The following is a 15455-nucleotide window of genomic DNA, read 5'->3' on the forward strand; positions in this document are numbered from 1 at the left end:
TTTTATGCTCTGAATCTTTAAAGATCTCTAAAAAAGTGGAATAAAATGCTCAACTTTCGATAAAGATGCCAAAGCCATTATAAAGATCTCATTTTCTATCCTTCTATAGTGATTTTCGTGCCATTTAAATCCCTTATTCTCTAGAGACTTTCCTCCTTAATAATATTTAATGATATTGGATCGATGAGTGCTGTGCCACACCTTCAGAGACTTTTCATTTGCCTAGCAATGGGATTTCGCCAGGACAATCTTCTGTGAGCATGTGATTTCTTTTCATTTCTGTCAATCAGGTTTTCTTGTTATCCCCTGGCCCCCACACCTTGCCGTACCCCTGCCTCCACCACTGCCACTACCCCTGCCCCAGGCCCTGCCCCACCCCTCGCCCTTACCCTCTCTTGACATTCCCCTGCACCCATATCGCTATCCCATCGATGACTGGCACACATCTTACACGTATGCGTATACGTATACGAATATGTGTATGTGTATGTGTGTATGCGTATACGTATGTGTACACCCAATTTATATGAAAATCAGCTTTTGCAGTGTCCCACTCGAGGGCGTTGAAGGCAGCCGCTAAATTGGGTCATGCACTTGGGGCAAACTTCGAACAAAAGCGTCCGCACTTTAATCGACTTTCACCTAGCGGATTTCAGCTGTATGCACACGGCTGTGTGCCACATGCCACATGCCTCCCCCTCGCTACCAGCCACGCCCTTTATCGCGCTTTGGCCCTATGCTGGGCTGCAGCAGCATTTATTTTTAAAATGGCAAAGAGCTAAAGCTTTATTTTTGTTACACCCATTCGATGTTTTCCAAAAGGGAGGAGGTGTTTGGGGGGGGTGCGTTGGAGCGGAGCGGAGCGGCAGGGACATGCATTTAAAGTGCCACCAAAATGTGTCCAACGATTCCGTGGAATTGCTTTTAATTTGCCATTTAGGCGGAATATGAAATGAAATCGTCCTTTGGCCATTTCCCCATTTCGCTCTTATGTTTCGTTGAATTTTTCATCTCATATTTGTCGAGAGTGTAGCCCCTATCTGGGCCCCCATCTCTGCCCCTGTCTCTGCCTCAATCCTGCCCCCATCTCTGCCCCTGTCTCTGCCCCTCTCCATGCCCTTGTCTCTGTCTCTGTCCCTCTTAATGCCCCTGCCCCTGCCCCTGTCCCTGCCTCTCTCCCTGCTTTGATATCAAAACATTTTGCAGCCATTATTGAATTAGTTCACAGTTGAGCGGACACCAGTGGAGTGGACACTGGACACTGGCCGAGTGGAGACTCACCTGGCGGCTCCATTCTGCAGTATGACATTGCCGCTGTGCAGGTGACCGTGAAGCGGAAAGCCGCGCTCCTTCAGGAACAGCAGGGCCTCCAGGATCTGCCGTCCCAGACGCTGCACCTGGCTGACGGGCAAACCATTCGGTTTTCGCGTGTACTTCTTGGCCCACGGCTCGTTCCACTGTGCCTGGGGTTTCGCCATGGAAATGAGTATTTATTGGTATCTTCGCTTGGATCCCACTTACCTTGTAGATCAGATCCTTGAGGCTGCCGCGCGAGTTGAAGGGCGTGACGAGGCACGCATAGCCGTTGGCGCTGCTGCGCAAGAAGCCCAGATCCAGCACGGGATAGATGTAGGGATGATGCAGGGAGCCGAGCAGCTCCATCAGTATCTCCCTGGGGCTCTCGTCGGGCGGCATATCCTCGAAGGCCACACAGTCGGGCGGCAGGGGCAGCAGCGTCAGCAGACGATCCGTGCGGACCTGCAAAGAGCCTCCCTCGTTAGGGATCGAACACTTGTCCGGACTCGGTGGTGGCCACTTACCGAGGCATCTGTGACCAGAAACCAGTTCTTGCCGTGCCTCGAGCCGATCTCATCCAGATGGGCGATCACCTCGTAGCGCCCGTTGGCGCTCTGCACCCACTCCTGGGTGGCGTTCAGGGCCCGCTCTCGCTGGGCCCGCTCCCGGGGACTCCGCTCCACGATCCCATTGCCGCTGTCCAGGGCCGAGTACTGGTACTTGATGTTCGGCCTGCAAAATGTTCAATGCCAATCAATTTACGGGGTTTCGGTGGAGGGCATTACGGAATACGGAGTTGAGGGCTGATTATGGAAACAACTAAAACTATGACTAGAACTAATCATGGGCGATGCCTACGGATGACATTACACTCGGTGACCCCGAGAGGGTTTTAATTTACAAAAGGAGACCCCCTCACCCTCCCCCTCAAGCCAAAGCACTTGAAGGGAGGAAAAACACCAGGAAAATGTTTTAATTTCAATTATTCGAATGATTTATTTGCCGAGGCGGTGAAGGGGAATTCAGGACCCCAAAGAACGCTTTCGGGGATGGACAATAACCAATGAAAGCCACACACGTTTGAGGGGCCCTCTGGATGGGGTTTTTCCCCCTCAAAAAATGTACCAAAAATCTACAAAAAAACTCTAGACATTTTTCCTATAACCCAGGCTGAAACTTTCTTCAACTGTTGGCCACAAAGGAATGGGGGGAAAAACCACAGGGGAAAATCCATTGACATGAGCAGCACAGGGAATGTTGCCAAAAAAATACAGTGGAGACGGGGCCCCCCCTCCCCCCGCCCCAGGGGCAAAGGAATTTGCAACTCAATGAAGGCACACCGTGGGGGAGGAAAGGGGGGGGGGAACGCAGAGGAAGAGGAAGTAACTGCCTGCACAATGGCGCAGCGGAAACGGAAGCAAGAGTTTATCATTTCATTTCGTTTTCGTTTCGTTTTCGTTGTTTTAGGTGGAAAAATGTTTATTATTTTGTTTATTTGTTGCACAAAAGGTCGGTAGAAGGGTGCAAGAGAGAGCGAGAGAGAGAGAGAGAAACGAAAAACACAAAACGGAAACAGTGTCAAAGTCAAAAGAGAAAGCAAAAGCAAAGGAAAAACTGCACTCGGCTTAGAGGCTCGACAGACAGTCAAAGAGTGTGGGGGAAAATAATGAAAGAAACCGCACACAAAAAAAGACACAAAAAACGGTTGACCGAAGCCTTGATACCCTGTGCCAGAGACTCGTATGTGCTAAAAGGCCTGTCCTTTCTGCAAGGGGCATAGAAAGTGTAACCAAAGAGTAGTGGGCTCTTGGAATGGCCAGGTTGGAGCAGGGGAGGGGGAAGGGGGGGGCTGTGGCAGAGACAGGCTCATAAACAAACACTTAGAGGCCACTCAATCAAAACAGAACGAAGGTTAAGCACATCCTCGGGTTAAGTTTAGCATGTGTTTGAAAATTTAATAAGGCGCCCAACGAGAGAGGCAGAGAGAAAGTGGTGGAGAAAGTGTGCTTGTTGGTGGTGCCTCCTGGTGCCTCCCCTGCCACACGTACATTTCACTTTCATTGCGTCACAAAGATTTTGCAGAAACGAAAACGAAAACAGAATTGTGCAAAACATGGGAAAGCTGGGCCGAACTCTTTGTGGGCGCCCCAACCCCTCCCCCTCCCTCCCCCCGATGCCTGTCTCTTTTGGCCAACGGTGCGTATGTGCTCCCAAGGCCGTGACTCAGATTGTAGCCACACTGTGTGGCACTGTGGGGCGCTCTGTTTTCCTGCTTTCTTGTTGATTTAAGCTAATTTTTTGTGTCCTGGCCAGAGGGGCAGCCCCGCCATCGTGTTCGTGCTCGTGTTCTTTATTTTGGTTATACTGCAGCTCAAATATGTGCCAAGCTCTCGACACTCTGGCTGTTTGTCGACTCTGGAGTGGGGGGGGTGGGGCGAGGGGCGCCAGTGGAGAGGGCTTCAAGATTGAGAGGCTTCCATGTCATTGGAGGATGGCTGGGGGGAGGGTTAACAAAAACACTTTGCATTTCGCAAAAAAGGAGTTCTTAAAGAGTTCTTAAAGAGGGAATTTATTTGGTTTATTTTTACAGCGAATATCCCTCTGCAGGAGAGACCTGCCTTTCACCTTTCCCCACCCTGGATACACAAATACTTTCCCAGATACTCGGAAGATAGCGGACTCAATCGATTGCTGGTTTGGGTGGGGCTGTGCCTTGAGGTGGTTTGAGTTTTTTTTCAAAAATATTCGGATGCCGCGAGTAATTAACGTGCTCGTGTGTGAAATTTTTTATTGCCAGCACACACACCCAAGCAGCCCTACATAGGAGCTCGTTAGAGGGAGGCACACACACACACACACAGGCACAGACACACACACAGACATTGGCAGACACTTACACACACACGAACAGAGGCTCACGCTCGCTTGCACATTCATCACACGGCTCAGCACGTACCTGGCCGAAGGGGGAGAAAGGCAGAAAGGGAGAAAGCAGCCCCCATCGATGCTCTGCCCTTTTTGCGAGTGAACTTTCACCGAGTTGATAATTTAATTTTGCAATTTTTGTGTGCTACCCTGGCATCTAATTCGAGGCATTTTCACCTTGTGGAAACATATGGGTGGCAGGGTGGGGGGAGGGAAATGCATTCCATCATGGCGTTGGCTGGCTTTTCATTTGAAATGAGAAAACTTTACAAATAAAGTTTTACAAAATATTTTTTAGCAGCATCCAAAAGAGGGGCGGGGCCAGGGGCAGGGCCAGGGGCGGGGGCAGGAAATTATTTGACTCCCAAAAAAGCTTTCAAGTTAATTATTTTTTTGGGCCTCTTGAAAAATGTGAAACACATCAGATGCTAGATTCCCGGGATCTCTAGTTTTATGGCTATACATATACTTTTTTTTTTTGTGTGTGCGAAACGGAAAAAAACAAATTGAAAAATATTCGTAAAGTGTGTTCTTTCTACGGCAAAGGCTACGTGTGGCAAGACATTGAAAGCATTTCATTTTGAGGGTATTTCGCATGCAATGAAACAACAAAAAAAAGAAGAAAAAGAGAGGAGCAAGAGAGGAGTACAAACGGAGGAAAACTAGAGGGGGGGAAAAGTCGAGCAGGCAAAAACAGAAAAACCAAAAACTATTCTGTACAAATGCCGATGGGTGATGGGTATTTAAATACAGTTGATAAGAGATTAGAGTAAATGCAACCTTGTTGTCAGTACTGAATCTATGGTATCTCTACTTCCGGTTTCCGCTGGCATCGATTTGCTAAAGAAGAGCCTAGCTAGATTGTCTAACCTCGCGCTAACCAGCGGCGACTTCTCCGAGTGCTCGGACATGTCGGACATGTTATCTTGCTCCGAGCTGGCCGACCGATTGCTGCAAATAGAAGGATGTTGTGGGGCAATGCGGTGTGGTGGGTGGGGGGAGCGTGGTGGGGGGTGGTGGGTGGTGGGGCGAAATAAAAGTACAACAATAAGTGTGTTTGTTTTTCTTCATTTGTTATTTTGTTTAGTGTTCAAGAAGAAGAAGAAGAAGCTTAAACCAAAGAAAACCAAAAAAAGTAAGACTAGAGCCGGCCAGTGTGACCACCATCTTTTCTTTGAATATTTCTATATACACTTGCTGGGTGGGGGGGGGTCTGGATTCGTTTACTCACCTACTGTAGATCTGACGGCGATTGGCAGCCGTCAAGGCCGAGACATCGAACTCGATCGCCGAATTGGAGCGCTTCAAGCCGTTCGCCTTGTGCAGCTTCTTCATAATGTGCTTCACCTTCCTATCGACACACACACACACACACACATAGATACATTGGTATAACACCGCATAACGGGGGTTGTCGAGCGGTTGGAAAAGCATTGGCAATCGGAAGATCGATTAATTTATCGATTGCTAAACAGTTGGTAATCTTTGATCGATTTATCCTTTGTAAAAGTGGTTGCTATGTTATGTTTAGGGGCTTTCCAATGGGTTTTCGATTCTTTTTTTTTTAGAAAGAATTAATTCCCCTTCAACCCTTACAATTTTCAGGGAAAAACAAAGTCTTAAACGATCTTTGAACCCTTGAAACTCCTGCAGGAATACCAATGCTCTTCCAACCACCCTCTTTGGGCCACTTTCCACTCACTTTTCGGGAACCGGCGGCCGGACAAACGGATCGTGGCCGGTGACGGCGCTGTTCCGGTTGTCCATCCGCTGCTGCTGGGCGGCCTTGTTGAATTTGAACATCGTGAAGGACTTCTTGGAGCTGGCCAAGTCACAGACGCGCACGATGATCTTGCGGCTGCTCCGGAACACTGTGTTCAGGGTCTTGTAGACGAGGATGGACACGGACTTGGAGGCGTGCGGATTGTGGTGGTGGCTTGGATGCTGCTGCTGCTGCTGGTGCAGGGGCTGTGGCAGGGACTGCTGCTGCTTCAGTTGATGCACTGGAGCAGGCGGCGCCGACGACGACGATGATTGTGATCTGGCGATGACTTTTGGGTCCCTCGGGGGCTGCCGCTGTTGAGGGCAGCCGACGATGAGCTCCGGCTCCGGATGCGGCGCTGGCGCTGCGCTGACCTCGCTGCAAGTGTCCTGTGGTGGTGATGGGAGGTCGATAGGTCGATAGGTCGGTCGATGGGTCGCGGTGTCGTGTTTCGTTGTGAGTGAGAATTCGAACCAAAGAAATGGAAAGAAATATGCATAAATTCGTTTAATCAGAGCTCTTTTCTGCTCGAGAGACGAGGCGAGGCGTGGGCGATAGCAACGAAACGAAAAGAACGGACAGAAGCGCTTCGTGGAAATGGAAAAAGGATAATCAAAAGCTATGGTAAATAACTTCAGGCTTGATCTCCCCCTCGGCAATCGTTTAAAGAGTGTAAAATAGAGTGGAGTTTTGTTTGTTTTTGCTGAAAATGACAATCACAAAAGCAGCAACTAGAACTTTGAGCAGTCCTTTGGGGGTGTATTGGTGTGTGTGTGTGTGTGTGTGTGAAACGCAAAAAAAGTAACGAATTGTGTGAAAGAGCATGCGTTTTTCTCATATCCGGTCATAGGTCATACTCCAAAAATTTCTTCAATTCAACTAAACTAATTTGCAGCCAATATTTGTGATACAATACGATACGATACGATACGAAAGCGTAAACTAATTACAGTTTTTTTTTTACAAAAAAAAAAGATAAATATTTTGCTTGGAAAAATCGAAAAATTGAAAGGAAAATGTGGAAATATTTTAGCGTGTAACTTTTTGCAGCCAATTCGATTTGGAGTTTTCTTTTGTTTTTTTGTAGAAAATCATAATTCAATAGGAAATTTGTATTTGTTTTTCTTTGCTCTGGTGATGAAATTTTTGCTTTGCTCTCAACTTTTGTCCGATCGGATCAGACTTGCTTTGGTGTAACGAAGGCAGTAGTTTTTCCGAGTACCTACCGCTCGCGATCGCCTGCGCAACCTTCGCTACAATCCACCAAGGCTGAAGGACACCTAAATCTGGGAGGAGGTTCGATGGTGACAGAAATTTAGTTTACAATTCGGGTTATAGTGGGGGGCGGGGGGAATATGGTTTATGGATGCCTTATAGAGAGACCTGGGCTATAATTAAATCTCAATTTGTTTTCATTTGTACATTTTTATGGCTTCTGTGATTGTAATTGCTTTTTGTGGGCCTGTAGAGTACAGTGAATGCCCCCCATGAATGATCCCTGTGCCGTGGCTTCTACAGATTTATGCCCTTGGGGCTCTACTGTGCTTCAAGTGTCTGTCTGCTGACCATCGACCACAATTAAAACGTCTGACGCAGGCACAATAGCTCAAATTTGTGGTTCTACTTCACTCCATCACACTCTCCTTTCTGCCTGGCCTTTTTTGTGGATAATTAAAACGTAGACACGCCTCTCGTTTTACACCGAAAGCCAAAGCCTTGCAGTTCCACGAGAAACCCTCACAGAAAAGCCCGTAAAACGAGTGCTAGATGCGGTTCAAGAATATAATTAAGATACTCTTTCGGAACCCAACAGATTTTTGGGACATTTACTTTGCAGCAGGAGATTTAAACTCAGATCTCCACAGGAATGATAGGGCTCTATCCCTTCTTGGGGGCTTTCATACCCTTTTCCAAGGGCATTGCAACCGCTGTGGCAGCCAGGGAAGGGACGCCTTAATAGACGCTTAAATAAATCATACGCCTCGTATGTCGCGACGCGCCTTTCCTGCCGCCAAGTGCTTTTCTGTGTTTGTGTGCGGCTGCGTGACATTGAGTTCTATATGCCACGACGAGTGCACTGGCCCCTTGCCCCCCCTATAGCCTACACCCTACCCCTTCCCCTGCTGCCTGCTGCGTTTTGCCATGTGGCATGTTGCACGTGTACGAGACGCTCTCTTCTGCCCATTTGCCTAATTGTCTAATTCTAATTTTAAATTGTATTTTTCTGTTGTTGTTTTTGCACCCACCCCCCTAACCGCCCTTTGGGGCATTTATCTAATCAGGAACAGCCATCGCACACAGACACATTTTGCCTTTTACTTTTTCAAGACATTTTTATTGATTTTCCTATGAGGGGCGGCGGTGGGGGGGCGGCAGTGCAGGTTTCTTTGATTTTTTCGTTTCTTTTTGGCTTTCAAGAGGCTCTGCCACTGCCCCTGCCACTGCCACTGCCTCTGCCACTGCCTCTGCCACTGCCTCTGCCACTGCCCCTGCCACTGCCTCTGCCTCTGCCCCTGCCTCTGCCTCTGCCACGTTCCCACCTGTCTGTCTGTCTGTCTGGGTGTCAAATTCATATTCCTATTCATTTGCCATCACGATAGACGCGGCTCGAGGCTCGAAACTCTAGTTTCGTTCAGTTTATCCTGCCATTATGATTATTGCATTATTCTGTGCCATCCCTCCGTCCGTCCGTGCGTCCATCCGCCTGCCACTTTGTTGTTTCATTGCAAATTAAATTGTCAATTTTGGTAAATGGCCAACAGTAACGCGATTCGGATAGCGACAGCCACGAAGGCAGTAGCCAGAAATGCGAAAAGCCGTCGAATATCATTAATCAATATTGCTTTGCTCCAAGTGCATGTCTTCCCCTCCCCCCTGTCTGAGGGGGGTCTTAGCCCGGGGCTTAGTTCAATGTTCCAGACATTAATGCCACACCATTTTAATTGAATCGCTTGCGCCGAAGGGCTTAGGTTCGGTTCGGAGATATTACTCATGCGAAGCGTTTAAAAATAGCCACCAGACGATTACTAATTATTTTTCGGGCCAGAAGTTGGAGGGGAAGTTTACGAAGCGGAAGGGAATTTTTGTGGGGGACTCTTTCAGAAGTCTTTGGCGAAAACCTTCTCTTAAAGCCGCCCAAATATATCACATTTATTAGGCGAATTTATCACCTGCCTAGGATATTCTTTTATGCTCATCTTTTGGCCACAAAAGACCATAATTTTGGTCATTACACAGGTCTAATCTGGTGCCACGGAATAATGCCCTTGCCACAAACAGAATTGCACATTAAAAATGATGATGAAGGAGGGGGGTTGGGGTTTAAGAGGGGGTTCAAGGGGACACAAAAGGCACCTGCCTCTGTTGGTGGCCTGCTGTTGTTGTTGCTGTTGTTGTTGGCCTAAACCAGGACCTGCCCCAATCGCTGCTGCTGCTGCTTCAGCTTCAGCTTCATTATGCCACCACTCAACCACCGTTGATTGGGTGCCCGGGAATTATGTTAAATATTTAAATAGTTTGCTTTCGTCACGAAAGTTTTCACTAGTCGCCAAAAGTTTTGTCACTCTTCAACGCGCCGAAAATTTGGAATTTTAACCGTTATAACCGAATAACTGTAACCTGGGGGGTTAAAGAAAACGCGGCCAACGCGCTGCTCGGGTCGTCCGTTAATGAAGGTGCCGTTCGAATATCGTTTCGGCCCGGGCGAAAACTATGAAATTTCTTCATTCCATTCCAGGCCACGAGGTGGGTTCTCTCTCTCTCTCTCTCTCTCTCTCTCTCTGTGTGTAGGTGTGTGTGTGTGTGTGTGTGTGTGTGTGTGTGTGCGGGTGTGGAGTGGCTTAGAATGTTTGCGTGTCCATATCGCTTTATATTTGTGGTGGAAGGTGGAATCGTTCTCTCTTTCATTCTCTATTGCCCTCTCTCTCTCTTTCTGCCCCTGGCCCCCCCCTTCTAACTGGATTATAAAAATTGATTTTTAATTTTTATGACAATTTCCAACTGACTCACGGCCCAGTGTCGTCGTTCCACTAGTATTTGCTCTTCTTTGGGGGGTGGAGGGGGTGTGAGGGGTCCCCACCCTGTCAGTCCCTGTTGAACTTGACATGGCCGTCGTTTGTTTAGCCACGAAAATGGGATAACAATGTACGGATCGCTGACACTGTGGGCCCAAGCAGTGATAGGGGGGGCGTCGGGGGATATTACAGATGTTTGGGGGGGGTGTAAATGAGAGCAAACTACACATGTTCCGCCATTCAGGGCGGACTTTGGACTTATGGGTAGTCCTATATCCTGGTACTCCTGGCTCCACTGTGCCCTGTCCTGCCTCATGGCTGTGACACATTAATCATGACCCGCTCAACGACTGTTTACCTTTGCCCTGACCAGTAAGCAGTAACCAGCCTCGGCACCACTCCACCACCCAGCGACCAGTGGCTCCACTCCCCCCCCCCCCCCCCCCCTAGCAGGGGACACTTGTCCGTATGCAAATATTTCCAGTTTTGTTTGTTTGCGGGGTTTGCTTTTGATCGCGCCATATGGAAATTGGAAAAGTTTTAACCCCCCCCCCCCCCCCCCCAAAATGGGGCAGAGCCCGGACCCGGGCGGTTGTCCTTTTAGTGCGTTTGTGCCCTGCTCTCTCTCTGTCTCTCTCTGTGTGTGTCCTTTAACATACATTTGTACAATTTATTTCTCTGTCTGTGGCGGACGAACTGGCGCCAAGCCACGTAATGGGTCTCCACGGTGGGGGTAGGGGGTGGGCCCCACTGGTCACCGCCCTCGGTTGGCGGCCTGAAAGTCCACTGCGTCATTATTGGGGCGGAACTAGGACTAGCCCTCGTCCTCCCTCGTCCTGGCAGATGGGAGGAGACTTGGAATGAGGCGGAGGCGAAGGCGAAGGCGCAGGCGGACGATGGCCAGGCCCATTTCCAGTGACCTTGCATCATTAACTTAATTGCTCAAACAGTCGCTCGTCGGACGTCGTCTGTCGTCCATCGTCGTCGGTCCAATTGCCGAGTTGAATTATTCAGTTGTTCTGCTCGGCCAACTGGCAATTTTGCTTCTTTTCTAATGTCACCAGCCAGCCGCCCAACCACCGCCCATCAATCCCCACGTGCAGCCGCCGGAATCCGCCGTTCCGCGGCGTTGCCCCCCACCAGGAGTCACGTGTTGCGGGGCTTAGGCCGATGACAATTTGAGCAGTTTTTCAAAAGACAAAAACAACAAAAACAACGAACGAATACGAATGCGTTTTCCCCCTCCCCCGCGGCACTAATTGGATTGCTGGCCAAACGCATATTTCAGCATTCGTTTTCGTCTTCATATTGGGAAAATCATTTCATTCGAGAGATATTGCCACGCTTGGGGGCATGGGGCATGGGGCAGGGGCATGGGGCATGGGAAGGGGGGGATGATTGGATACATACCTGCATCGTCGTATCCAGTATGAGATGACAACGATTCCACCTAATATCAAACCTCCCAAGGCACACCAAAAAAGGGTCTGAAAGAGAGAGAATTTCGGGAAGGAATTAAAGGATATTTTCCAAGGGCTTAAAGGTAGAGAAAATGGCCTATTTATACTCCTTCAAGGAGTGCCTGGTTTCGGCTTAAATCTTTAAGCTTAAATTAATCAATTATTTTAGTATTTGCCAAAAGGTTCGTCCGCCAAATCCCTGGCGAAATATTCCCGGAGAAAAGTTCAATGTGAAAAACTTGACATTTTCTTTGAGGAAAGCTAAAAGGTTCACAGCCCTCCCCACTCCCCTCCCAGGCAAGGTCACACCCCGCTCTGGACTTTTTAATCAAATTGTGTTTTCACGCTTTACGGCCGGGAGGGGGCAGCCGGTAGGGAGGGAGGAGGAGGAGGAGAGTCCCCAAGGAGCTTACAAATCATTTTAGAGAAGGATTCTCTTCAATTTTATGGCCGAGACAGACGGAATCCGACTCTGTTGGATCATCAATTTTGCAGCCAGAAATGTCGATTGCAGTTGGCATTCCGGGTCAGAGGTCGGATCGGAATGCCAGAGGAATCTGTGTCTCGATTGTGGCATTGTGGCATGGAAATGTGCCACAGACGACGCGACGGCTGGATGATTTATTGACTTTGTGTCTGGTCTAGATCATGGAAAATGCATCGGCCCTAATCGAAGACGCCCGAACATCTCCATTCCGGTTAGTAAATTAAGTGGAATGGCCTTTTGGCTCGCCCTCAACTCTTTTCAATTGAGTCCTGGCCAGAGGGGCAGGGCGGCAGGACGTCCAGGGCGAGGGGTGGGGGACAATTTTCGTAATTTTCCAAACAATTTTGGCTGCAATAAAATTCCATCGCCCTCCGTTCCGGAAGCTTCCTGCCATCCTGGCATCCTGCCAATGCAGAGACAATGCCGCGTCAGCCTTTGCAGAAATTTCTGAATGTCTGGATTTGCATTTGTTGTTTTTTTTTGTGCACTTTTTGGCTCCCCGACTTTTTGGCTGGCAATTTTTTGATGGCTCGATAATTGCGGCCACAAGGAGTTGTCGAGTTGTGAAAATTAAAATGAAACCACAGCCAAGGTTCAGGGTCCAAGGTCGCTAGGAGGATGGAGGTGGAGGATGTGGCATCTGTGGTACTTACAATCCAGTAGTGCGTTTCAGTGGTTCTGCTTGGATTCAATTGCATCGCACGGTCCTTTCATCTAAGGGCACGTCACAGTTGGGTTTTCTGCAACGAAAACAGACATTGAGAAAACTTTGATGAGTGATTTATGCATGCAGCAGAGCGCCAAGGCTCCAAGGCTCCCAGGATCCCAGGCTGCAAGGCTCCAAAGTTCTTAAGTAAACGAAATCCCAACAGAGTTGCCTGTTGGAGGTTTGTCTAACTGGAAGTTAGTGGCAAAAGGAGATTAGGTTAACAGAAATCAAAGTACAATGTTTTTCGTATTGGGAGGAATGCAAATCCTGCCTTTGTAGGGGGCTCTCTTCTGGCCTCTCCAACAAGTTTTGGGTAGAGACGTTCCTCCTCTTACTATTTATATAATCTTTGCTAGATCTTCCCATGGCTCTTTGGAACTCCTTGGTTTGAATGAAATGTACTCAAAAGATGCTCAGAGCCTCACGAATGTTCCCCTGTTTGCCAAGTGAAGCCAGAGAAATGATTCTGCAAACGTTTAAATATAGAAAAACCTTTAGAAAGCCCCACAAGCCCCAGCCCAAATGAATTTCCTCGAATCTCTGTCGCTTCCCAGCTCGACTTTCACTTTCCTTGAGCCCATTGGCTTTCCTGTCGCTGTAATTACCCATTTATTGATTTGTTTTTGCCCAAATATTATTGGCCAACAATGCCGTGGCCGCCCGAGAGCCCGCAGAGCGAGAGATTAGCTCCGCTCATCGAATTTCAAGAGTACTTTGCGCTGATTGAAGCTCGGCTGGGGGTCCGAGCCGAACGGATGTCCTGGCAAAGTTTGGGCCACCGTTTGGGACTTGTTCAATGAAGCGTTCGCAGTGTTTTGGTGGCTGCCGCCTTCGCAATTATCATCATCAATGGCCAGCGTAGGCAGCGTAGGGCGCCAGGAGCCGGCAACATTTTTGGCTTGAATGTTTTTCCGTTGGCTTTTGGCATTTCCACCGCTGAGGAGATGGACAGGGAAATGGAAATGGAATTGGTAGAGGATTGGCTGTGGATGCGGGTGTGAGGGTGAGGGTGGGGGTGGGGGTGGGGCAAATGGCAATCTGTTGATTTAGTCTCTCTGGAAATGCCATGTCATGTTTATGCTCCATGTTGCTGGTGACACGCGCCTGAACTTTGAACTTTTAGCAGAAGGCAAACTCCCTTATGGCCATACACACGGGCAGGGGGGCAGGGCCAGGGGGCGACTATTTGACATTCATTTGGGTACGAAATGGAAAGCAAAAGGGAAAGCAGAAGGTGCAAATACGGGCAGCAGCTCGAGGAAACCCAGGTTAACAGACTGCCGGTAAGCACTATCCGTTAACAGACACTCTCCGTTAACAGTCTGTTATCGGCTACCAGCTACCACACTCCCTTTAACAGTCTGATGTCGCTACCGGTAGCCACTCTCCGTTAACAGCCCATGCTCGCTCCCGCTTGCCTGTCCCCGCTAACAGTCGGTTAACAGTCTGCCGGTAAACACTATGCTTTAACGTTAACCACTCTCCTCCGTTAACAGTCTGCTATCGCTCCAGGTGCCCACTCTCCAGACTGTACGTTAACAGACTGTAATCGCCTGCAACTGTCACTCTCCGTTAGCAGTCTGTTATCGCTGCCTGCTATCACACTCCATTAACAGCCTTTGCTCGCACTGTTACCACTCTCTGGCGAGCGCCGAAAGCGGACCAGTGCTCCCTCTCACGATCCACATCTTCCACTTTATCCAACCCGAACAAGAAAGGAGCTCCGATCGATGGAAAATACCAAAAGAAAGTTGAAGGCCAACGGGTTTTAGTAAAAATAAACAAACGATTGAGTTTCATTTAGAATCAAGCCACTCGAACCAAACTCTCCAGACCACGTTTCACGGACAGCTCGAAGACCTCCTGCACACACTTGACCATCAGGATATACAGACAGGGCAGGACCAGGGTCAGAATCGAGTGCAGTTCGAGCTGGATCTGGCCAGACAGGACCTCGTGGACCCAAAATACGATCTCGGCGGCCATCATGAAGCTGTTGTACAGGATCCAGGGGCGTATCAACTGCGGCTGGACCGTCGTGGCGCCCACGATGAGACTGACCCAGGTCATGAGCTTGATCCAGCAGCCCATCATTCGGGCGCGTCGGAGTATCGCGGCGGCGAACACATGGAACTCCCGGCTGCGCCACATGCGCAGCTCACACTCCCGGCACACCCACAGCCTCAGCATTTGACTCATAGTGCAGCCGACGCCGACCAGGCTCAAAAGCAGCACCAGCCAGAAGACGTACGGGAACAGGCCCGGCGTGCAATAGTTGCAGGTCTTCAGATCGCTGAAGTGCTTCAAGAGATTACCCTTCGGATAGGCGATCTTCCAAATGGTGTATTCGTTCTTGGCCCTCCCAAACGGGAACGGGTGGAAGATGAATCGCATCAGGTCCGAGTCGAAGACCGACAGCTTGTACATCGTGGTTGAGGTTGAGTGAATTTTAGTCTAGATTCGAGTTGCAACTAAGTATTATTTTCAAATTTATTTCACGCACAATATTTGTTGTGTATGCCTGTAGCTCTCAGGAGCTCTACTGATTTTCCGATCTTCTAAACTCGGCTCGACAAATTCCCCTTGACTCCCCAGGCCTTCTACGATGCCCGCCCCCCTCCCTTCGATACTAAGGATTCTGATGCCGATTTGCCTTTGGAAAATATTTCTCAACTCTAAGTTTTTTTTGGGGGGGCTGCAAATGGCAGGGCGTGTCCGAGAAACGCCTTGAATTTGCATAGTGGCACTGGCGTGCGTTGCATAAATGGATTTCCTTCTCTGCCACCAAAAAACTGTAAATGGT

The 15455-nt window shown here is 48.9% G+C and overlaps 2 protein-coding genes across 9 annotated transcripts in view; both read right to left on the minus strand.

Annotated features, from left to right (window-relative positions):
* Positions 1 to 15455, minus strand: part of Slob (Slowpoke binding protein) — a 34467-nt gene that overhangs the window by 8807 nt on the left and 10205 nt on the right. For 2 of the 8 annotated variants that reach the window (XM_015180343.2, XM_015180342.2), the window contains exons 1-7: positions 11407 to 11483; positions 5924 to 6372; positions 5453 to 5572; positions 5002 to 5172; positions 1821 to 2028; positions 1522 to 1758; positions 1282 to 1463 (exon numbers count right to left, since the gene is read on the minus strand). In XM_015180343.2, the coding sequence (XP_015035829.2) occupies positions 1282 to 1463; positions 1522 to 1758; positions 1821 to 2028; positions 5002 to 5172; positions 5453 to 5572; positions 5924 to 6372; positions 11407 to 11412 (1373 nt within the window). In that variant the 5' untranslated portion in view covers positions 11413 to 11483. Of the gene's footprint in view, positions 1 to 1281; positions 1464 to 1521; positions 1759 to 1820; positions 2029 to 5001; positions 5173 to 5452; positions 5573 to 5923; positions 6373 to 11406; positions 11484 to 12596; positions 12684 to 15455 lie in introns of those variants that run through there. The other 6 variants (XM_015180345.2, XM_015180346.2, XM_033380789.1 and 3 more) reach the window with 5 other exon arrangements.
* LOC6902823 (uncharacterized) lies at positions 14404 to 15217 on the minus strand. The gene has a single exon (XM_002132524.3). It carries the CDS (start codon positions 15077 to 15079, stop codon positions 14459 to 14461), a length of 621 nt encoding a protein of 206 aa, XP_002132560.2. The 5' UTR covers positions 15080 to 15217; the 3' UTR covers positions 14404 to 14458.

This window comes from Drosophila pseudoobscura, chromosome 4, assembly GCF_009870125.1.
Source record: "Drosophila pseudoobscura strain MV-25-SWS-2005 chromosome 4, UCI_Dpse_MV25, whole genome shotgun sequence".
Classification (NCBI taxonomy): domain Eukaryota; kingdom Metazoa; phylum Arthropoda; class Insecta; order Diptera; family Drosophilidae; genus Drosophila; species Drosophila pseudoobscura.

Excerpts from the sequence above, each read along its gene's own strand:
- LOC6902823 (XM_002132524.3), bottom strand. The coding sequence starts at position 15,079 with ATGTACAAGCTGTCGGTCTTCGACTCGGACCTGATGCGATTCATCTTC.